This window comes from Perna viridis, chromosome 1, assembly GCF_037379345.1.
Source record: "Perna viridis isolate PV_CMFRI_1.1 ecotype Kerala chromosome 1, ASM3737934v1, whole genome shotgun sequence".
Lineage (NCBI taxonomy): Eukaryota > Metazoa > Mollusca > Bivalvia > Mytilida > Mytilidae > Perna > Perna viridis.
In genome coordinates this window covers 7,242,283-7,266,015 of record NC_142445.1, presented here as the reverse complement: position 1 = coordinate 7,266,015, position 23,733 = coordinate 7,242,283, and the positions used below count along the sequence as shown (strand labels likewise).

Here is a 23,733-nt window from a genome sequence, read left to right as displayed (position 1 = left end):
ATAAAACATAAACTATATCGTTAAACAAGAATATCAGCTTCAACTGTATTTATACATAATATATTGTTAAAAGAGAACTTTTTTTTAGATGCACTTAAGTATGTATTGTATACTCATTAAATGGCGTTGTAAATCATCTCTGTGTTTTTTTATTTGTGAGAGAACCTCAGGGAACATTATTTCTAAAGTATGTTATTGTCTTGAAATTAAGTATTTATTATGACAATGATAATTGAAAACAAATATTTTGTTTTGTATGCAAGGAATCTTGATTTTTTTCTCCAATTCTACCTCTAAAAGTATTGTATTTTGATCTAAAACAATCGTCAGATTTGTATAAAGGGAAAACAATTGAATGTTGCATGCAACTTGATATGCAACATCGGAATAAGGGTAATCACAATCAAGGCAAAATTCAAGTATCTTTATACAACATCGACAATGGTGAAGCGAAGAAAAAATAAACAAAATAAACAAAACCACTATAGTGACGGTGAATCTGGACCAAGCCGTTCGGTAAGGAGAGTGCTTTCCCCTAAAAATAGGGTGTACTATCTGTTATGCCCGGTGCATAAAACAGAAAAGTATAATGGTTAGGTAAGATACCATATCGGTCAAGAAACCACACCACATTGAAACTTTGGTATAATTGGAAGCCAACCGTGTTCTAAGAGTGATCAACGGAACCAAGATTCTAGCGGAAAAGGGCAAGACATGGAATACAGACAATCACAACAAAGAACATTAAATAACCAAAGTGATACATACAAAGTAACAAAAGTAAATGAGGAACTCGGGCTCCACTAAAAAAAAAAACTGGCAGCATAGACCAGATGTACCGGTAAGATAAGCCTCCTCTGCTTTTTCCCCGCCTAGTAGCTTAAAAAAAGTAAAGTCATAGGTAGACTAAAGATGAAAGGAAAACTACGTCACGTTGAACAAATCAATTTTCATGGTGCAGATGGATACACCGTAACGATCCATGAGTTCATGGTGACGATCATAAAACTTCAGTGATGATGACTTCAATCTTGTAGCAACATAACCCTGTTCCAGAAGTCTAATTGTGAGAAGTCTAGCGCGATACAAAAAGTCTGCGTCGTTATGGCAAGCTCTGGCATAACGTATGAGTTGTGATATGAAAACTCCATACGCAGGTGTTGAAGGGGTGTTGCCATAGATGAAAGGAAAGTTGACAATATGGAATGAAAAGTCATTGCGTTTGTCGTATAATTTGGTCAATAGTTTCCCTTTACCATCGATCTCTAAGTGTAGATCAAGATAAGAGGCTGTCTTCACAGTGTCTGGAGTATCCTTTATCTCAGGTTCTTTGGGGTAGATGCGATAAAATCCGCGAAACTAGAATTGTTTAAAGATAATACGTCATCTATATGACGGAAACTGAGATTTAAGGATCTAGCTAAACGATTTTCCTTCTTTCGGAACAAATTAGCTATAAAGTCAGCCTCATAAGAGTAAAGGAATAAGGCGGCAAATAGAGAAACACAGTTTGTTCCCATTGGAATGCCGACCATTTGTTGAAAATAGCGTCCACCACACTGGACAAATATGTTGTTGATAAAAAATTCAGCATTTTGAAAACATCCTCTTTGGTATATTTGGAAGATGACTTGGAATTATTTGTTACGAAGTATGAGGAATCTCTACCCAAGAACTACATATTTATATTAGGTGTACCACCTATTTTGAGTAACAACGATGTATAATGTTTTTGAGTCGGGATTTAATCTGAGTATCTGGAATAGAAGTATAAGGGGTTGAAAAATCACAGGTTTTAATGTATTGTATTCTGATAATAATCTTGAATTGAGGGTTTCTAGAAGATCTTTCGAATTTTTTCAGGATTCACATTGGATAAACACCACTACGAGAGTAACAAGTGTCGTGGTAGGACTGGAGACCCTCCTTGACAGCTGTGAATAGAGCAATTAAAATGTTTGAAAGGTGTTTGGTGGTACATTTTGCAGATCCAGCTATATAGCGTTGTTTGTATGAATTCTTGTGTAGTTTAATAACCCAATACATAGACTGTAGATCACAATCATCGTCTTTGGTAGAGAGACCAAAAGAAGAAAGCACAGATTTATGGTTTTCCACTATCTCTTCTTTGGAGAGTGTGGTAGCAATATAGGTCTTATTACTGCTATTATTTTGTACGTTTACCTCTGATTATAAATATTGGATGTAATACATTTTGCGGACAAAACAATGTTGTCTTGGGCTTTGTCTGCTGGTACGACACATATCATGTATAGTAGACAACGTTTTTGCTACATCAGGATCTTTGAAAACTGATGTGGCATTGACACTCGTTGACCTATTTAAAACTCATTTGTTTCAAAATTAAAGTCCTCACAGCCTTTACCCACTCTGATAGTTGACAAAAAAAGGTAAATAATGTCCTAGCACCCCCTTTTGTTCAAGAGAACCCCGGCTGGCATTTTCAAAGTGTCTGGATCCGCCCCTGTTAATGAGGGAAAAAATCAAATGATGAGTCTATTTTGGTAGGTTGGCTGATTCTACAGTTTCTAGACCGTGAAACAAGAATTTACAAACATATATATATATATATATAACGTCTCAGAATGTGACGACTCTATTCGCAACACTGCTCCATCGGATCAAATTGACACAGGGAAGATAACGTAAGATAGCTACTCGGCCAGCTAGGCTATATAGCCTAGCAGGTCGAGTGGTCTAGGGCGCTGGACTTAGTGCAGGCGGTGTTGCCATAGATGTCACAGCGGTACGAGTTGCAAAAATTGCAAATTTGACAGTTCTAACATCGTTGGGAATTGTCAAATTTGCGATGCAAATTGTTGGTCGTTCCCTCCGCGGGACTCGAACTCGTACCGCTGTGACATCTATGGCAACACCGCCTGCACAAAGTCCAGCGCCCTAGACCACTCGGCCAGCTAGGCTATATAAAATACAACTTTCGCTGACCGGGTCATTCCTCCTCGTGGGATTAATCTAGGGCTGTAACTTAGTACACGATGTATGGTAGTACGGGACAGTTCATTTAGATGTTATTATTTTATGATAGAGATGGTCTAGGGCGCTGGACTTTGTGCAGGCGGTGTTGCCATAGATGTCACAGCGGTACGAGTTCGAGTCCCGCGGAGGAAACGACCAAAAATTTGCATCGCAAATTAGACAGTTCTAACATCGTTGGGATTTTTTCAGACCTTTCTATACGTTTACATATCTTCCCTGTATCAATTTGATCCGATGGAGCAGTGTAGCAAATAGTCGTCACATTCTGAGGCGTTGTGTAATATTGATTTGTTGTGACATGCATCATTAATTTGATCCTCTATCCTACATATTAACATCTAAATGAACTGTCCCGTACCACCATACATCGTGTACTAAGTTACAGCCCTAGATTAATCCTACGAGGAGGAATGACTCGGCCAGCGAAAGCTATAGTTTTATATAGCCTAGCTGGCCGAGTGGTCTACGGCGCTGGACTTTGTGCAGGCGGTGTTGCCATAGATGTCACAACAGTACAAGTTCGAGTCCCGCGGAGGGAACGACCAAAAATTTGCATCACAAATTTGACAGTTCTAACATCGTTGGGAATTTTTCAGACCTTTCTATATATATATAATTGTATTGTAATCATGCCCTTTATGGGCCCTTTATTGGTGAATAAACAGTTCTTCTTCTTCTATTAAAGGGGATAGTAATTACGGCCAATTACACATACCCCTTGTTTAGTAACACACCCAAAGAAAAATAAAATATTTTTTCATGAGGCAGTTGTGGATTGTGTGACTTAATATTTATTATTCATAAATAAGTAAGACAATTGCTGGAGAACCCTACAGGGCCCCGCGTCAATTTAAATATTCATAAAAACACGTAAGCCAATAGAATTCAAATAATTACAATAGACCATTTTCAAGACCAATCATTGGTCGTCATGCACCATCACGCACCTGTTCATACAAAATGGCGTTGGTTGGGGTAAGAAACTTTTCTTCAATTTTACTACGAGTATTTTTCTTGTAATGCGCAATTGATCGAAGTGTTAACTTATTGAAAGCCTTTAGCTGAGTCTTCATGTCGAATAAATTCCACTTGGTTTTGTTTGTCAAGATGATCTAAGTTGATTTTACAACTTGAACCGGCGTAGTATTTAAAACTGGGTCAAAGTTAAGTGCGAGTAAACATCTCCTATGTTTGTAAACATTATCGTTAAACAACGTTACAACAAACTTTTGAAGTTATTGTAAAGTGTTAACAATTGTTCATATTTTATAATGATATTACCAATGGCAGGAATACGCTTATGGTTAGAATAAACCTTCGTCTTACAAGATCGCTTACCTCAGACGAAACTGCATTCACTTGTCTGCCACGCGCAGCGGGGCTCCATAAGGTCATTTTCACACCTGTAATTAAGACCATTTCACTTGCATCATTAAAATAGCCAGATCTTAGCATCGTTTAATGCGAACATGAATTATTACAATGTACATAAATGTATGTAAATGTAAACTGGGGTTAGTTGAATATAAAGTTATAAAAGTTTGTAGAGGATAAGGCATGTGTGTCTGCAATAAACCATTTCAATGATTTTCTCACTGTGTTTAGAATGTCTGTTTCTAAATATGTTTGTTCCTTTATATTGTTTTTGTAGCAATCCAAATATGTGGATTTTAATAAATGAAAATTCTGTTCCATTCTATTCTTTGTAAATGCACTACTCCAAATCTTGAGAGGAAAGGTTTTCATGGACTTGATTAACAAATGCTTAGAATTTTTCCTTCAATAATTTTAAAAGATTGTTTAAAAATTTGTTCAGCTGTCTGTATACAGCACACTTATTCGGACAATGTATTATTTCAATATATAGACCTGTGATTAAAGGTCAGTGATTTAAATAAACCAGGGACATACATGTATATACACATGTACATATATCAGGATCCATTTTGACAAACTAAGGACTATTTTTTGGGAACCACCCACATGTAGTTTACAGGACCATTTTGACAAACTAAGGACTATGCAGGATCATTTTGACAAATTAAGGATTATTTTTTGTAGGAACCAATGCAAGGGAAAAGACCCCATGTAAAAACAGAGAAGATGTTGGAATTTATAAAGACCCAAGAAGAACAGCATAAAACTTTTTCGTGTCCTTATGAAGGGTGTACAAAAGTACTAACAAGCTATCCTGGATTAAAATACCACATTAAGAGAAATCATGAACCCCAGGATGAATTTTCATGTACCAGTTGTGGCAGACCATTCAAAAGGTTTGTTAAATGTACATGGATATTTCATACATGTAGTTCATTTAGGTGACACATCCCTTGTAGTTATACCCTTTTTAACAAATGATCATCATTGGATGTTGTCCATACCTGGTACAATGTATATTCATTGATTTCAATACTCATGCATTTATGTCACAGGTCAAGTCAGTGACACTTAAAATAATAGGAACAGTTGTATACAAGTTAGTTGATACATGTATCATGGCAAGTATGATCTGCATTGCTCGTTTTCTGTTAAATATGTCTATATTGTCATATTCTGTGATCATTTGTTTTCCTTTCTAGATGTAAATTATGAGAGTCAAATTTACTAAAGGAATAAACCTTCATCATTATCTAGTAAATTGTTGAGCATTCAAGGATTGTTGGTAGTGTCAGTGTTAAATAGGAATTTACATTGAAATGTGTTGGTTGATTACATATATGTGTAAATAATGTTACACTGATATGACACAAAACTAATGTACAGAGGCTCTGCAAACCATTATAAATATAGTCTTTATCAGGTCTTTATACTGTAACATGAATTTTATATAAAAAAAAAATCAAAGTGTTTGTGCATGACAAAATAAAAAAGTAGTTTAGGCCAAAGTTGGCTACATCCTGGTAACCTTTCATCATAGTATCATTATGATGTCAAAATGTTAGAAGCAGTTAGCTATCATTTGTGTATATACAGTCATGAAAGGTATATTTTGACCATTGAAATAGAATTGTACAATTTCTTAACATGGCAATTGCATAATTGAACCCTTTAAAATTGTATATTACAGTGCAAATGGTCTTAGATATCACAGTTCAAAAGGAAAATGTATTGATAGCTGCAAGAAGTATGACTCTGCCTCAGAAGATGAAGGATTTAAGAAGATGGACTCAGCTTCTGATGAGGAAGAATTAGCACCGAACTGTCAATATGAGGACCATGGGGCAAAAGACTATGAAGCAAACAAACCACCTAGTAAGTTTAGCCATCTCAGTAATAATAAATTTATAATTCACCTTAACTTCAGGGACTGAATGCAACTTTTTCCCTTATCAGCAAAAAAAAGAGTAAGTAGATTTTTTTTCTATTTTCTTTTTTGTTATAATACTTGCTAAAATATAAATTAGAAGAATGTTATTAAGTAATGCAAAATTTTAATGCAGTTTGAATTGTCTGTATCTAAATGCTATTGGAATCTGAAATTTTTTCCCCACTTTTAAACTCTCTAGACAGAGGTTGTGACATATTTTGGCTTCTGAATATTGTTAGTATTGTCAGTCAGAAGCATTAATCTAGTCTTGCTTGCATAGTTGTGTGTATTGTAGTTATCATTGTTTGACTTTAAAAATGCCATTATATATCAGACCAATCAGGTTGACATTACTTATGGTAGTTAGGTTCAAAATTTAACGTAAACGCTAGTCAGAGACGTTTTAATGCTGAGGATTGCTAACAAATATTTACATACAAGTGTTTCTCTGGTCATGATATTTTATTTTATTTTATCCCAAGTGGGAGAACTGCATTAACAATCACGAAAATTACATCTTCAGAACTGAATAGAAAGAAAAACTTTAATTTTTCCTCATTTGCTAAATTTTGCCAGTATTCACTTGCTAATTTTGACAAGTTGAACTAGGAAGACAATAATGATATCTTAATTTTTACAACATTCAAAAGAACAAGATATTCTCCTTTGCACTGATATTATAACCTGAGTTTTTTTTGTAATAGTTTATAACATAAAAAATATGAAGTGTATAATTATTCAATTTTATAATAATAATTTTCTAGGGAAAAAACTTCCTCCAGCACTGGATTTGTCAAATTTAAATGATTTATCCCCATTTATTCCTGGAACAGAGAGATTAACAGAGTTCGCCATCATTGCAACAAGTCCACTAGTCCAAAGAGCTCCAATAAAACCATGGGATGATCATAGGTACTACATTTATTATGACCTCATCTTATCTATCCGTTCTTGCCTTCATTATATTTTGTGGAAACTCTAAAACGCCCCCTCCTTTTTAAATCATTTTTGATCAATCTTAGTAAATTAGCATATGTAGTTTGTTCTGAGAAAACTCTTTCATTCAGGTGTTTAATGTACATGTATGTCAGAGGTCATAGTGAAATTTTCCCTGTTATAACAATGTATAAGTTTTAAGGTTTATTGTAAGAGGAAGCCACTCTTCGAGTGTCTTTTTTTTCTTTTGTTATTTCCTGTATTGCATAATACAGATAATTTTATATAGATAATAAAGTTGATTGTGTCGACATTTTGATGCCTACACATTATTTTAGCTATAATGATAATTTAATCATATACATTGTAAGTTATTAACATTGATATGGCGATGAGAAACATGCAATTAGATATTCGATTGTCCATTGAATTTTACTTCAGAAGTGAAAGTTTTGTAGATTTTGTGCACGGCTATTTATATTAGTTAGTTTGAGGGTTATGTTAAGCAGCAAGCAGGCAACTGAAATTGAGACTTACATTCTAACTATATTTAGTTTTAAATTTTTACAGTTGTGGAATGCGGAAACTGATAGACAGAGAGGAAGACAATAGACAGATTGAAGTGAAGATGGAAATGTTACCACCACATGAAGATAACTGTCAGACTAGTACTGATAGAAATGGGTATGAGCACATTTTTTGTTCCCCACTGCAATGCTACAGGCCAATTCTTGGCCCTCCATGCATCAATCAGTTACAGGTGTTTTGTTGGTGAAGCTCCACAGAGATTATTGATCAAATTTTGTTTAATTATTTGGGCAATTTGATAACATTTTGTGCTTGTTCATCCCACACTTTCATGGTGATTGAATAAATGTTACTGGAGATATTAGATTACCAACTTGAAACTTCACCAGCAGTTTGGACATGTGGCTATATGTACATTTAGCAAATTTGTTTAATTCTCTTCATTAATTCATTGTTTCTGATGATAGCGCTAACTTGTCAACTGTCACTGAATATTGTAAACTTTACTATGTCACCAATGTGGTAAATGAGGGATTAGATACAATTATTACAACAATTTGTTGTAGAATAAAAAAACTTAAGAAAACAGAATACATGAAGAATTTATTGTTTTTAATGTGTTAATGGAATGGTTTCAGTATTGTTAACATTTAGTTATGTATAAGAATGTGTCATGCTAAGAAAAATGACCCCAAACTTATTTTTAAAGAATGTAAAGGAATATTTGCTTATACCACATTAGTACCAAGATAAACACTGTTTTGTAATGATTACAATAAACTTTTACGTAGAAACATAGTACTGTCATTAATTATGTTATTTGTGAGAATTCCTTTCTGAAAAATCTGTTTTGTTATAAGTGTATAGTTTTCATTTTAGGAATTATTGTGACATGGATCATGATGAGTCAACAGTAACATCGACCTCCCAGGTGACAAGTGAGGGAGTGTGGTCACATCAGTGGCCTAAACCATTGTGGCAGTGCTTTATTGCAGGTAATAGAAAACTTCATCACAATGTAAAATAATACTCCATTCACCTGTAAATCAAATTTCAGTGAGATGAATAGATTAAGTGAATTGAATGCATATTTAAATTTACAATCAATAAGCTGTACACTTGAGTCAATATTTTATTTTGAATTATGCTGGGTACAAACAGCTTTAAAATGTGAATTCCAAACCCATCATCAATACAAACTGGGTTATGTGTGTTAGGTGAATTAATTTTTTTGAGTATTCATGTGAACATGTTTGTTGGTTTACATTTTACTGTACATTATTTATGAATGAGACATATAGTAAATCTGTTGATAAGTTCAGTTAACATCAGAACTAATGCTCTAAACATATTTATGTTCATTTTGGAGGTTTAGAAAAATAATTAGTATTACTTTGTGTTAAAAAAACAAATTCACTGGTACTATTTTTGCATGTTTTTCAGTCCACCATGAAAATAGCGAAAATTAATACGTTTACAGAGCCTTGAAGGTCTCAGTTCTTCAATTCTTCTTTAAAGTCTCAGAAACAAGCCTTTATTTTAAGTAAATTGACCTTTACTATCTTGTGTGTAGAATATCTTGATTTTCTTTCTTATTGTTAATCATTTACAAGAATAGAACTTGCATTAGTATATAAAGTTATTAAAATCAGTATAATATTGATGTCATTGTGCATTGTTAAAATAGTCTGGATAAAGGTAAGTATATTGTTGTGAATATCTTTTTTGTTTTGGTGGTTAAATGTTTTTAGCTGTAAAGATCTAATTTTGCTAATATTACCAATGTAAATATACATGGCAATGTTGATGTTGTGTATTTTGCTTGCATTTATGGGAAGCACAACTTGTTTATTTGCCATAATGTCAAAACTGTGCTAATTTTTACACTGTTGCACTCTTCATCACTAGGTGGCAAATGTTAGAATTTAACCCCTCCCCTCTCTTATAAAAAAATTAAAATCTAGATTGAAAAAAAAAACATCACTGAGATTGACATATAGAACTTAAAATTAATAAAAAGCACTTCCATCGTTTAAATATTAACCAATAAATGTTTATCAGTTATTAAATCGACCTCCTTTCATAAATTTGCATTCAATTAACAGATTCATCGGATTGCATTATAAATTCTGTAAAATTTTAAACAAGAAACATAATAAATATTCAAATAAAAGCAAATGCCTTTCAAAATAACAACACAGGTTGGGACATTACCATAAGCCTTATTTCATTATTCTACAGTTTGTTGAGAGAAGAATATTTCTGCCAGTACTTATCTCATATTGTCAAAATGTTTTTATCTCTGAATGTAGACCTAAATTATGTTTTGCTGAGAGTTATTTGTAAATGCATGTTTATAATTACAAATGTTAAATCATAAGACTTTATAATGTATACATTGGTCGCCCATAGAGCTATCTATCATTATTTACATTTTTTTATATTTATATTACAGGAACTAAAGTATGTGTAGGTTTTGTTAACTGGGAAAATGTAGAAGATCTGGCATTAAAGGATTCTTTATCACAAAAAGCGGGGGGAAACAGTGGACAGAAAAATGACAGGTAGGAAATTTATTATATGGTGGCACTAACAATTTATTCAATCTTTCATCTACTAGTTGTTGAAAAAGATAACTTAAGTTAACTTTGAAAGAAGAATAAAAGTATACATAGTAATCTCACTAAACTATTTATATGTTTTGTTTCAAATTTGTAAATTATTAATGTCCTTTTTTGTCATTTTAAAATGACAATACACTTTTTTCATTCATACCGGTAATTACTATAACAACTGTTTCTATTGTGTATTCAACACTTCTGAATGTGGATTTCCATCTTTATTTTTCAGCTGAGAAAAATATTTCTGATCTGTATAACTTATTAACACAGATCTTTCTAGACAGAATTTTATTGATACAAGTGGATATACCTGCACAGTAAACAGTCTTATTCTTTTGCAGATATGAAGCTCCACATGGTTTGAGATTGATAGAAATAAGAAAGTTTGCCAAACTTGATAACACAACCCAATCATTAGTGCACCTGTATTTTACACCTGATATCCCCTCACAACTGGATATGGTAGCTGAATGTGTCATAGATCATCCTTTCTTTGTTAGGGGCAAAGGTAATAAATTTATTCTAATGTCTGAGTCATATGTAAATGGGAAATTTTTCAGGTATGATTTCAGGAGAGGGGAGCAGGGATATAACCAAGTGAGCTTTGCACAGAGTTTTCTAGTTGAAATTAATTGTCAAGAAAAAACATACAACCAGATCAGTTGTCCCATGAATGAACTATTGAAATTGTTTTTGATCTTTTAAAAATCCTCCATGTCATAAACTTTTGATGGAGATTAATTGAAAAAATTGAGTTCAATAATTGCAAAACATTTGTAGGTTGGTGCTCCAATGATCCTATACTGACAGAAAGACATTATGGTATACCATGTGGCACATTAGAAATAAATGATGTGTGTCTTCCACCCATTAAAACAGAACCCAATGAAACTACTACAAGGTATGTATACACAGACAAAAAAACACCAGTGAATTCTTGTGAATTAAAGCTAAAATTACACATGTTCATGCCATTCTGATATCTGAAAGTTTGATTCTCAATTTATTACATGCCATATTAACTTTGCTAACAAAACTTATTTGCTGAACTTTCATAAAATTACAGAAATCTTTTAACACACTGTTCCTGTTAAATTAGATTGAGCTGTTGAATGTATGGACAATATTTTTATGGTTTTCTTATACATATATGATCTCAACTTGCATTTAGTGATGTGAAGAAGAGATACAGACATCTAACTATTAGACTGAATAAATCTTGATGATACTCTATCTCAATATATTCTTCAATCTTACTGTATAGAGTTCTGAAAAATCCAAATGCAGTGCAAAGTTCTAAAATAATTGCATACATTGATTTTTAAAATGAATTCATCTAAGACCAAAATGTTAATTTGATCTTTTGTCATGTTTAGAAAAATCAATACGCATCTTAAATTCAAAGGCACAAGTTATTGTGATATGAACAAACCTGATTTTCACACCTCACATTAATTTCTGAATTTGTACATGCATGGATATTGTTGTTATTTCTTGAATGTGTTTAAATCACCTAATGCTTGTTAATAATCTTAGTTCTTTATTTGTTCTAGTTACGATGAATTTACCCCTATGGATAGGTCAGCTGTTTATACTCTAAGCACCATGGCTAAGGTAATTTAGATTTCTTTAGAGTTCTAAAGTCACATAGGTATATCGTAATGATAGATGTTATACATGATTTATGCTACATTTGTATAAGTTTGTCTTTTTAGATTGAACAAATTATGGTTATTCTTTGTTTACACTTCACACAAACACTCAAAAATACTACGGACAATTTGCATGAATGTGGTGAATAGTTTCTTTCTATCAATGTATAAAGATGTTCAGTTTTTTTTTTTAATTCTGACTGTACATTTTACAAGTCAACATAAAATGTTATTCTGCATTTTTTTATATATATGTATTCTGTTAAAATATTTACTTCCCATGCAACAAAATTGGAGAGATATTATTTTTTTGTCTATTCACCATTACAAAATGCTTTGATGGGTCTGATTTTCAGTGACCACTTTCTGGAACTATTAAGTTTTGGGTATGAGTGTGTATTGGTATATGAGCATGCTATCAAAGTTTCTTTCAATGAATAAGGGTACTGGATATAAAATTTTACAGTATATTTTGTTCAGTTACCAGTAATTATTATAAATTTTATGGACTGATCTTCTTTGTTAACTGTACTTGTATGTTATTTATAATGTAGAAATCAAGTCCAAAGAAGAATGTGCAAAAGAAAAGACAGCTGAAAACAGATCCAAACAAACCGAAGAGACCACCTAATGCCTTTATGTTGTTTGCCAAAGCCCATAGAGAGGAATATACACATAAATTCCCTGGAAAAGATAACAGGTACCACATTTACCTATAATTAGAAAAACATTGAAATATATTAAAAGATACAGTGACTGGAATAAGTTGTGCCAAATAGAAGTGTTTATAGAGGTACGTTAACTTGTAACTGTAAGTGAAGTTTGGTGTATAGTGATATTACAGGGTCCTTTATTTGATAATGGCTGGAAATAAACAATTCTCAAATGGAAATATAATATTATGCTTAGTAAAGAGGAACAAGCTGTATAACTGTAGCTCGCAAGGTCTTTTTTTTGTGGACAACTCTATGGTCCAGGTGGGGGGAGGACCTTAAGAGCTACAATGGACCCTGTCTTAACTGCAGCTCTTCCATATAGAAAATTTAGTTTAGATAAGTTTATGCAGATAATTTGCTTACACAGGTTAAAAATATTGGAAAATTTACATAAAAGTTACTGCAAATGCTAGGTTGTTTTTTAAGGGTTCTGTTGAGGCATATCTAAATATTGTCAGTAAAGAACAATGTGAGATATGTGGGTTTTATGATATGTTTTAATTATATCTTAATTAAAATAAATTTATTTATAGAGCCATCAGTGTTCTTCTAGGAGATGAGTGGCAAAAAATGTCTAATGACTCACGTGTAGAGTACATAGAGAGAGCAAGACAAATAGCGGAGCAACAGAAGAAAATTCACCCAGACTGCTGGAAGAGGAAGAAGTAGGAATAAAACAAAAATGTTAATTTTTCCGTAAGTTGACATTATTTTTTAACAGACCTACTGCGTAAAAAATTGAAAGTGTGATTGAATTGGGTTGTTTCAGAGCACTAATTTAAAGAGTTACAGAAAATGAAATATTACATTCCTTATCAAAACATTCTTTGGAATAGTTACCTCCAACTGTAAAACCAATTTCTGATGAAATTTTAATGGATTATTACTGCCAAATAAAATATAGGAAATAAACCCAGTAACCACTAAACATAGTCTAGACATACAATATTGACTCCATTGAAAAAATACAGCACATTGTTAATCACACTGATCTGACACCATTTCCTCATGTTGATTCCAGAAAAAGTTTTTGATATCAATGTACATTATTGGTAGATTGAAGTCAAGAATGGTATTTTTTATTGCAAAAGAATTTAAATTTTTTTTCATTACTTCACAAAACTGCTGAATTTATTATACCCAGGAATGCTCTGATTTCAACATTTTTGTAGCCACGTTAGAAGTGCTTCTCATAGTTTTGAAAATGTATAATTAAGTGGAGTTATTTATACAATAGTTGTCGATAAACTGGTCAATATCGTGATATTTAGACTGCCCACAGGACAGCGCTATTGACTAAGACTGTGATAATGACCGAGCCTATGCATTTTAATAAAGGAATGTAACTCTAAATTCGTAATCAGGCATTATTACATTATGATATTGACTGGTAAAAGTTTATACTGCAGGTTAATTAATACCACATGTAAATGTTTTATCCAATTGACATGACAGATTTTTTACTGATATTTAATAATGTATTTTTCAGAATGATCTCATTTATCCCACACTGCCATGGTGATAATACAGGAGAAGAATTACACATTATTGCTCAGTATTGTAGGCCATAGAATTACACAGCAAAGTTATAAATTCATGTTGATATCTATATTTTGTATTGTTTTTTTATACTATAGTTGTGGATGAACAAAATCTACAATTTTTTGCAATCTTTTAGGAGAATATTTGGAGCTTTTTTACAATCTCTTGGTAGAATATTTGGATCTTTTTTTGCAATCTTTTAGGAGAATATTTGGATCTTTTTTGCAATCTCTTAGGAGAATATTTGGATCTTGCGGGTATTTTGAGCAGAAAATGTTTTAACTACAGGGATAAAATGCTGAAGTATTCCTTTTGAATAGATTTATTTCATGAAACTATATTAGCTTGGGATTCATTTTCATATGTTTAATTTACAGTTGTGAAATACTTTCTTGTATGAATAAAATTAGTTTATAAACAAATAAGCAATTTGCACTTCATCAATGTTGAATTTAGAACTTTGCTGATTTTTTTTTGTTTCTACATTCCTTAAAGGTTTTTAAGAAGAATTTATTTCTGTTAAGATTTTTTTATGTATTTGATATTTATATTTATCACATAAGTCAATCAGACTGATAAGGAATGTGCTTGTTATTTTGTAATGTTTATATTTAAATGATGATTTTTTTAAGTCAATTTGAAAGGCTGTATAAGTGGGTTATTTTTGTGGGTAAAAAATTTCACATTTTTGTTTAAATGGGTGATTTTTGTATTGTAAATTTCGTGATCCTGGAATCTACTATATATTTGAAAAAGGATGAAACAACTACAAATTTTGGGGATGTTAAAATCCACATTTTTTTTTAGAACTGATGGCTCCCATTAATATATAGCAAAATTCAAATTACTCTAAAAAAAAACCCACTTATGTGGTATGACAATGATATATCCAGGGATTTTATACAGTTAAACCTTTGTAAACTTAACCTGTTTGTTCTGATTAGGCAGGTGTTTGGTTTACACAGGTGACAGGACAGGTGACAGGAGGTAACTTTTGACAGGTTTCCATTTAACACAGGACTTTGTTTACACATGTTTAAATGTATTTATGTCAATTATTAATAATTCAAATGTTTTTAAATATAAAATGAAAAAGGAACTATTAAGCACTTTTGGAACTTTGCAAAAAAAAAAAACAATAAAACAAAAAAACCTAATTGTCTGCTTTTCTTTATATCTTGTTTTAGCAACTGTTTTGTCAAAGAAGATTTCAAACATTTTTTCATTGAGAAAGAAACAAGACACCTATCAGTTGTTTTAAGCTGTGATTTTAATGTCATAATTTGAATGGACCAAAATTTATAGAGTTATTTCCCTTTTATATGTATAACATAAGCAGAAAAAAATATGTTATTTACAATGTTATATTTTATATTATTTGATTGTTGGCTGGTTTGTTATATGAACAGTGCTATTCTATTGTTGTTATTTTTTTATATTTTGAATTGTGCATCCCTTGGATGAAAAATATTGTGAATAGTTTGATATGGCTTTTTTTTTCGGTGTAAGATGAAACCAGTGTTGTCTTGTCACTTATATTTAAAGATCTCAGGACTGCTTCAGAGATTTGAACATTTGGGTGGCTTATCTGTACATTTTTTTTATATCTGTGTTATACATTATTTCACAACACCATAATATTTACCATCAAAAACAACTGAATATCAGCATGCAATATACTTTCATATTGCACTAGTGTATTAATAATGTCATCAATAGCTGAAACAATTCTTAACAAAGTTTTATGCTCTGTTACACAGTAAAATCTGGTTTTTTTTGCATGAATAGTAAGGCATATTAACTTTTTAGTACCTAAATATATTGCTCTTCATTATAAACTGAATTCATGTCATGACTATTCTAATAGTATAGAAATTATCATTAATAGATTGCAAATAGGCACCCATTAGTAATCTATTCTGTAGCAGTCCTTATTGATTGGCAGCTTCTCGTTACCATAAATCTTATTTTTGAAATTTGAAATATCATAAGTCATCTTTTTGTAAGATTCCTGTTTTTTTAGAAGAAAATCATTTAATCATTAAATTTCAGACCACTGAGTTGGATGTAGTACCTTAGGTATGCTCTAGGTGCAGAAGTGCCCTTTTCTTACATATAACGAATCATGATAATGTAAGTTAACGGTCAATGATAGCATGAAGCTGTTCACTACCTTTAACAACAGAAGCAGAAACTTTTTGCTATTTTTATGAATATGGTTCAAATCCGGTTTTAATGTGACATTTTGGTATTTTTTCCACCTGGAGCATAGCAATGCAGGGTAGGTCCACACACTTTGATAAGGAGGAATGCCAGCTGGTGTTGCCCAGAAAAAGGGGGTGCTTGGACATTGTTTCCCATTTTTTGTCAATTTTACTTATTAAAATGACAAATTTCCAGTAAAAGGGAGGGATGCCAAGCCCCTGCACCCCCTGGCTCCACCGTTGCAAGGTTTAAACTGAAAAGACTATAAAACTCGTACAACGTTAAAGATTTGGTTGTTTAAATTTGAATTCATTATTTGCATTTAAAAGTTTATTCCATTCATAGAAGTGATCTCAATTTTTTTTTGTGAGCACTGTGAGATTTTTGTGTTTTTCAATTTGAAAAGCTACAGTATTTTCTAGTGCCAGTCTAGACAAAAAGAAGACCAGGACCAAAATTATTTTAAAAACACGAATAATTGCTTGTAAGATTTTGCTTTAAAAAATGATGTAAGTGAAGTTTGGTGTTGAAATTTGTTTTTACTGTAATGTCTTATGTTCTATGCTCCCAAACCATGATTTGTTTGTAGTATATTAAATTGTTATCCATCCTTTTATATATGTATCACACTTTCAGTTACCTGATGTCATTATTACATGACTGCAAAAAAATAACTTCAGTCGTAAAATGGTGATCACCCTGTTGTCTTTAGTTTATTTACGAAAACTTGAGTCAGACTTATCTGATCTTTTAAAAATTTTAACACAATAGTCCTTGGAATATGGCAGAGGGATTTATGTGTTTTTAGTTTTTTAGAGATTTTTGCCCCACCCCTTTTGGATTTTTGTGAACTAAAAGGGGGAAAGTACTGGTAGGTGTTATCATTTGGACTGATAGAAAAAGCTCATTTTTTATTCAATTTTTATGATTCAGATGTCTGTTCCTTTTTAAATTATGTTTTTAAAATTGTAACAGGGTAGGCCTATCTCTAATTGTTTTGGAAGAAAAGGGATACAAAACCCCCATATCAACCTTTTTATTTTTGGTCTGATTTTGAAACTTTTTTTTTCATTGGACTCTGTTTGAAAATCCTTTCCTGTGTTTTTCAATCAGATTTCAGATATCTCTTACCATTTTCAACTTGAAAGGGGTTTAAGGAGCCACACCCTAAAAAAATCACTTTTTTTTTCAAAATTTAAAATTTTGTGCTTTATGGTGGCCAAACATTTGCTGTGTCATGGTAAATCATAAGTTCCTAAGCTTAAGTGTGTCACTAATATTGTGTCCACGTTTGTCACAACTGTTCAGTATTTGACCACTGCAGTCATATCATGCTGTGCTTCGCAGGGCTCTTTATTTATTTCTTTTTTTTTTTTGAAGATTTCCATAATTTTTAAGAAAATATCTATAATTATGGCTAGATAATTAGGTTATAACTTCAAGTTGTATTTCATAGTAACATATGTACAAAACACATAAATAAAATTTGTGGCTGTTTAGTGTTGTTATTGGTCGTACCTTTTTGGAATAGAGGGGTATCTGTTACCATAAAATCGGTATTTTGTCACTGTTTAGTATTGTTATAAGGCCAAATATTTTAGGAATAGGATGATATAGTTTATCACAAGATCAATTTTCTCTAGAAATACGTGTATTTTTTAAAATTTTTGTAGAGATTTCATGTGTGTCTTTCTTGAAATATTTTTTGTTTTGTTGGCAACTATATTTCTGCATCAGATTTCATTTTAAATTCAATATATTCTTGTTTGATAAGTTTGTACATTAAAGTGTTCACTGCACTAATTTTAAGTACTAAAAAGTCATTGTATGAAAGAAGTACACTAAAAGTGCTGCTCAAGAGAAATACATTTTTGGACTACAGAAGAAAAAGTCCTTTTCTAGTCCTATATATTTTGTGAATTTATAAGATTTTTAATCTGTATATGTTTATATTTAATACAAAGTGCTATTGTATAAGTGCTGTTCTTTTTTGTGTTTTTTTGTCACTGTGATTCCAAGAATCTTGTAGAAGTGCTTCTCTTTATCTTTGCTTTTTGCATTGTATACAATATTTATCAGCAGATTCTTTATGTTATACACATTTTTGCACTAAGTGTTAAATTGCTTTCAAGCAGACATGTCAATTGTACTATTATTGGTGTGTCTCCCCTTACAGAAATTTCATCCGCTTTTCTTTCAAATGCTCAGCTTTTAAAAATCATCTTATAAACTTCATTTTGCATTTGAGGCATGTATTAGTTTTACAATGAGACAAATTTGTGTTGTTTTACTTGGTTAGTTCTTTACTTCTGGATACCATTAAGCATTTATTATGGTGCATTGGAATATTGACAATTTTGTTGAACCTTTTATTATCCTATCTGGTTTTTGGGTTTTTGATGTATCAAAAACCTTATGTCGCCGGTTCATGGCTGGAATTTCCCTACTGTTTCAGAACACTACACAAAAATATAATCCAAATGTAATTCCTTTTATATCATTCAATAAATCTTCTGTAAATATGTTTCTGGCAATTATTCATCTCAATAATATTCTATTATTTCTGCAAATAAAATTAAGAACTAGTCTTCATATGAACTGAAAATTTGAAGGACTCCTTTTTGGATGTTCAGTAATAAATTTGCATTTAGAGAATGAAGTTCTTGCAGTAATGTGCCAAGAAGCATTAAATGTGCTAAGCATGCTTCATTCAATACAATTATCAGTCAAAATCTCCAACCTATCATCAACATTTTTTGATTAATAAACAGGAAGTGAAATGCAGTGATTATAACCAAGTAGAATTGGCGGGAAAATTCAAATTTATAAAATGTATAGTTTTGAAAATCTTATATAAACCAAGAAAATTATTTTCTTCAGCTGAAATTAGTTCCATTTAAGTATAATTACAATGTAGGATAATACTCTGTTGAAATACTTTTGAATGTGATTGCTAATTAACTTTTGGAGAGATTTAAAAATTGGGAAAAAGGTGAAACAGAAGAAAATTTGTAAATGTGTGTTAAGTTGGATACTGTTTAACTATTGATTACAGATTTTAAATCATTTACATCAGAAATCAGTAGTATTCATTGAAATTCAGTTATTAGAAAAAAAACAATTCTAAATAATATGGGAAATGCAAATGTATGATTATAGTTATATTTTACATCATGTTTGTTCATGCTACAATTTTCACAAGAATCAAAAACCCCTGGTGCTATCAGCACTTTGATTATGGGGTGTTTTATACGGGGGCAGATCAGCTACGAAAACCAAGTTAATTTGTTCCCCTAGAACTTATTGAAGTTATAGAAGAAACATTTAATAGCAATAGACATGTCTGTTTCCAAGCTTAAACCTAATAGAGACTTTGTTCCTTTATCTACTTTACTGTGTAGAATTTTACAAGTTTTGATATTAGATATGTAACAATGTTTCGGTCGTAGATTTAGGAACTGTAGTAGTCCAATACTTGGCTACATCTAGCAGTGAATGCTTGTTATGCTTGCCGAAGTGTGGAATGTTTTATATTCTTCTGACAAATAAGTATCAGATTACCTCCCTTAACATTGGTTACAATAACATTGGTTCATCAAGGTTTCGAGGTCTGTGTTGAGGCAGGCATTAAAAATTTTTTTTTTAATATTCAATTTTTATCAAATTCTGATTTTTTTATTTCTGAACTTCTGTTGACTTTGTCATAAATTTGCAAGCTTTGTCAATAAAGAACTGTTTATGGTAATGTATTTGCTAACAATATTGTAAAGTGATATCATTCTAATATTTGAATTGGATATTCAGGAAAGCATAAAATGGAACCAAAAAAAAAAACAACCCTTAGGTACTTTATTGATTAACTGGACTTCATATTAACACTTCTTAGAGTCAATTTTGGTTACATGTATGTACCTGTATTAAAATTCATACTTTCATCCCTACAGATAGTATTATACACTTGGCAAGCATTACATGGATCTTGGTATATAATCTTCCAGTTCTTTTACACTGTATATTTTATGGACATTTAGAAGAAAAAATCAACAGTATTGATAAACAAAATGATTTTTATAACTTTTACTCATATTGTGTATACTTAAACTCATGGTCATTTATTTCACAAGAAAAATAGGCAGCTCTTGTATTAGAGGTTGAATCATTTATTTACCACCTAAAAGGAGGCAGCATTTCATTTAATGAATATTGTATTTTCTTATTATCACAGAAATATAGTTCATTTATCATTGGTATAAATGTCCCAAATGCCCCATATAAAAATAGTTATGGTATGAATTGGAAGATATGTAGATTCTGAATAATGAATTTTGCAAAAAGTTGTGGAGGTTGAGGAAAACGGATAATAGCATTTAAGCTCTTAAGTGCAGTGATCTTGTTAAGTAAAGAATAAAACTGTGTCTCCAATTATGGTATTTGGTGCATGTAATATATAATATTTGATGTATAGAAGGGGTAACATGTAATTGGTATCCAATATGATGAAATGAAAATTATTTACAATTAAAGAAAAATTCAAAATTTATTGACACTGTTTAGTAGCCTGCATATGGTATTTTATTGGAGAGTAAACAAAATTATTAATTATGCTGATTTTAATAAAGTGGACAATGTGCAGTTTTTGTGACAGAAATTTAATTTTTCATTCCAATGCAAAGATTAATTATTCCTCTCTAATATCATACTAAGATTATAAAATCTAATCTGTAGTTATTGAGATGTAATTGTTAAAAGCTGTCTGAATGGATTTAAAGTTTTCTATTTTGCTACCTTAAATTCATGTTATATTGTACCTAACAATGTTATTTCTGTGTGTTACCAATGGGCATTAAATTGGTACATGTACATATCTTTACATTTATCATGTTTTCTGTATTTAAATACTTTTCACTACTTTGAGAAAATTATGAACTACAAATTTTATGTATGAGTTATTCCTCTTTTGCCGTCATGTGGTTTATGTGCCGTTCATTGAATTTGCGGTAGTAAGCATTAAATGTAGTTTTTAATTTTCAATATTTTTCAAGTCAGTAACATGATTAATAATAGATAAATTAGAAATGAATAAGGTAGCATATAGCTATTTTTTTATGTTATGAACCTAAAGGATTATTAAATGGTCCGATATGATAAATTTCCATGTTTGTACCTACTGATATAAGGTATCTGTTTTTGTAACGGAAAATTGTATTGCATGTAGTTTTATTTATTTTATAAGAAGATAATCAAGTTTGAAGATGCAATTAAAAGTAAACATTTGAATGTTTTTGTTGGGCATTGTATTATGGTATTCAGTGTCCATTAGTCTTTCCCTTTAAAGAGGTTTGGTAAAGACATGACCCCTTTCATAAAATGTAGACTTAGACAAGATTTAACTTTACCCCTGCTATTATACAACTACAAAACAATGTGGTCTAATAATGGTATGGCACTTCATCTGTCTCTTTATTGCCCCTGTTATCATCTACAGGGTCATTGTTTTCTATGTTCATGTTGTGTTCTTATCTTCTATAGACACAGAAAGCCATGGGAAAGTGTTGATCCTGAAAAGTTTTTACACAATTCAAAACCACAAAATGTAAGCTGGTAATGATTTTGGGGGTTATGATCCAACTGAATATAGGACCAAAACGGGACAGAAACAAAGAATTTTATCAAATTTAAAGGTAAGCATCTATGATATTGGATTATAATGTTGGATACTGCAAAGGTCAGATTGATTTTTTTTTTGGTTATGACGTAGAATGTAGGAATTGCAAGGTAAAATGGGGAAACACGCTTTCTATAATCCTTGGAGACCATTGGCCTTTGCACCATTATTCACAGCACCAAACCTCTTTCAAAACTTCTATACTCACAGTTGTCAAAGAGGGTCTCCAATCCTAGCACAAAACTTGTTACTCCCATAGTGTTATTAATTCTATGTAGATTCTGAAAAATATCGAAAGATCTGAAAACTTTCAATTCAATATTATTGTCAGAATAAAAGCATTAAAACCTATGATTTTTCAGCTCTTTATTCTTCTATTCCGCATACTCAGTTAAAATCCTCAATCAAAAACATACATCATGGTTACTCCAAAAATGATGGTACACGTAGAGACAAATATGTAGTTCTTGATAGAGATTTCTCATACTTACTAAAAAAAAATTCCAAATCATCTTCCAAATATTCTGAGGATCTTTCCAAAATGTTGGAATTTTTTATTGAAAACATATTTGTCCAGTGTTGTTGACGCATTGGTACAACACTGGACAATGCGTCGATGGTAAAGAAACACTATTGACCAAGCTTTAGGTTACAGACCACCAATTCAACCAATGAGCATTTGGAACGTAGGCAAAAGTAGTCCTACGCAGAAATTACCCCTGTTCCTCATAGTGCTGTGAAAAAAGTTCTCATCTCATCTAAAAAATTTAAACAGTTTCTGAAAGGAAAAACATTTCTGTACATTTTATAGGTGCATTTTGCTTCTTGTGATGTGAAGCCTAATCTCCATAATGATTTCTAAATATACCCCTATCTTGTGAAAACACTGGGATTTTCCATGCTATTTATAGACACTTCACTTCCGGTGACCAGTACTGCACGGCAAGTCTGCTAACCCCACATGCCATTCTGAGGATTGTGAGCTGACTTATGTAGAATCATGCTGATATATAGTCCTCTGCAGGTTAAAGTTAAGGTAAAGTCCAGAGAAGCCATTGAATATTGTGAAATTAGCATAGAAGCCTATGGGAAGTGGAATTAGTGGTTTCTAGCCTATACGACAAACGCGATGACTTTTCATTCCGTATTGTCAACTTTCCTTCCATCTGTGTCAACATCCCTTCTGCATCTGCATATGGAGTTTTCAACATGTCATAGTTTTCCTTTCTCTCGTCTACCCCGGACTTGACTTTTTATGAGCAACTTGCTCCATGCTCCCAGTTTTTAGTGGAGTTCGAGTTGCTCATTTACTTTGTTATTTTGTATGTATCATTGTCTGTTTTCCATGTCTGGTCTCTGTCCCTGGATTAAAATTCTTTTGATTTTTGCTAGAATTTTTGTTCCCTTGATCACTCTTTCATTTCAAATTCTATTTTTTTTTCAGTTTCGAGTTATGGGACTTTATAGTTGCATTAGAGCATAAAATCATTCCCGGCAATGTTAAGGTCTCACTAACCACTTCCGGGTCAAATGGCCACCCCCC

At 31.8% G+C, this 23,733-nt stretch overlaps 2 protein-coding genes across 2 annotated transcripts in view; one reads left to right on the top strand and one right to left on the bottom strand.

Annotated features, from left to right (window-relative positions):
• The window catches only part of LOC148627041 (beta-galactosidase-1-like protein 2), a 28,919-nt gene extending 24,546 nt beyond the window's left edge, over positions 1–4,373 (bottom strand). Inside the window, exon 1 of the mRNA XM_088566205.1 lies at positions 4,357–4,373. The gene's annotated coding sequence lies outside the window, so the exon portion shown is untranslated. The remainder of the gene's footprint in view (positions 1–4,356) is intronic.
• Positions 3,941–21,802, top strand: LOC148627040 (HMG box-containing protein 1-like). Its single transcript, XM_088566244.1, has 13 exons — positions 3,941–3,993; positions 5,080–5,291; positions 6,086–6,270; positions 7,090–7,237; positions 7,832–7,945; positions 8,669–8,784; positions 10,245–10,353; positions 10,752–10,918; positions 11,191–11,311; positions 11,964–12,024; positions 12,617–12,762; positions 13,312–13,474; positions 14,268–21,802. Exons 1-12 carry the CDS (start codon positions 3,979–3,981, stop codon positions 13,445–13,447), a joined length of 1,530 nt encoding a protein of 509 aa, XP_088422370.1. The 5' UTR covers positions 3,941–3,978; the 3' UTR covers positions 13,448–13,474; positions 14,268–21,802.
• Positions 21,803–23,733: the final 1,931 nt, after the last annotated feature.

Coding starts and splice junctions, on each gene's coding strand:
- LOC148627040 (XM_088566244.1), top strand. Junction 8,785..10,244: donor GTGGCAGTGCTTTATTGCAG/GTAATAGAAAAC, acceptor TTTATATTACAG/GAACTAAAGTATGTGTAGGT. Junction 12,763..13,311: donor TTCCCTGGAAAAGATAACAG/GTACCACATTTA, acceptor ATTTATTTATAG/AGCCATCAGTGTTCTTCTAG.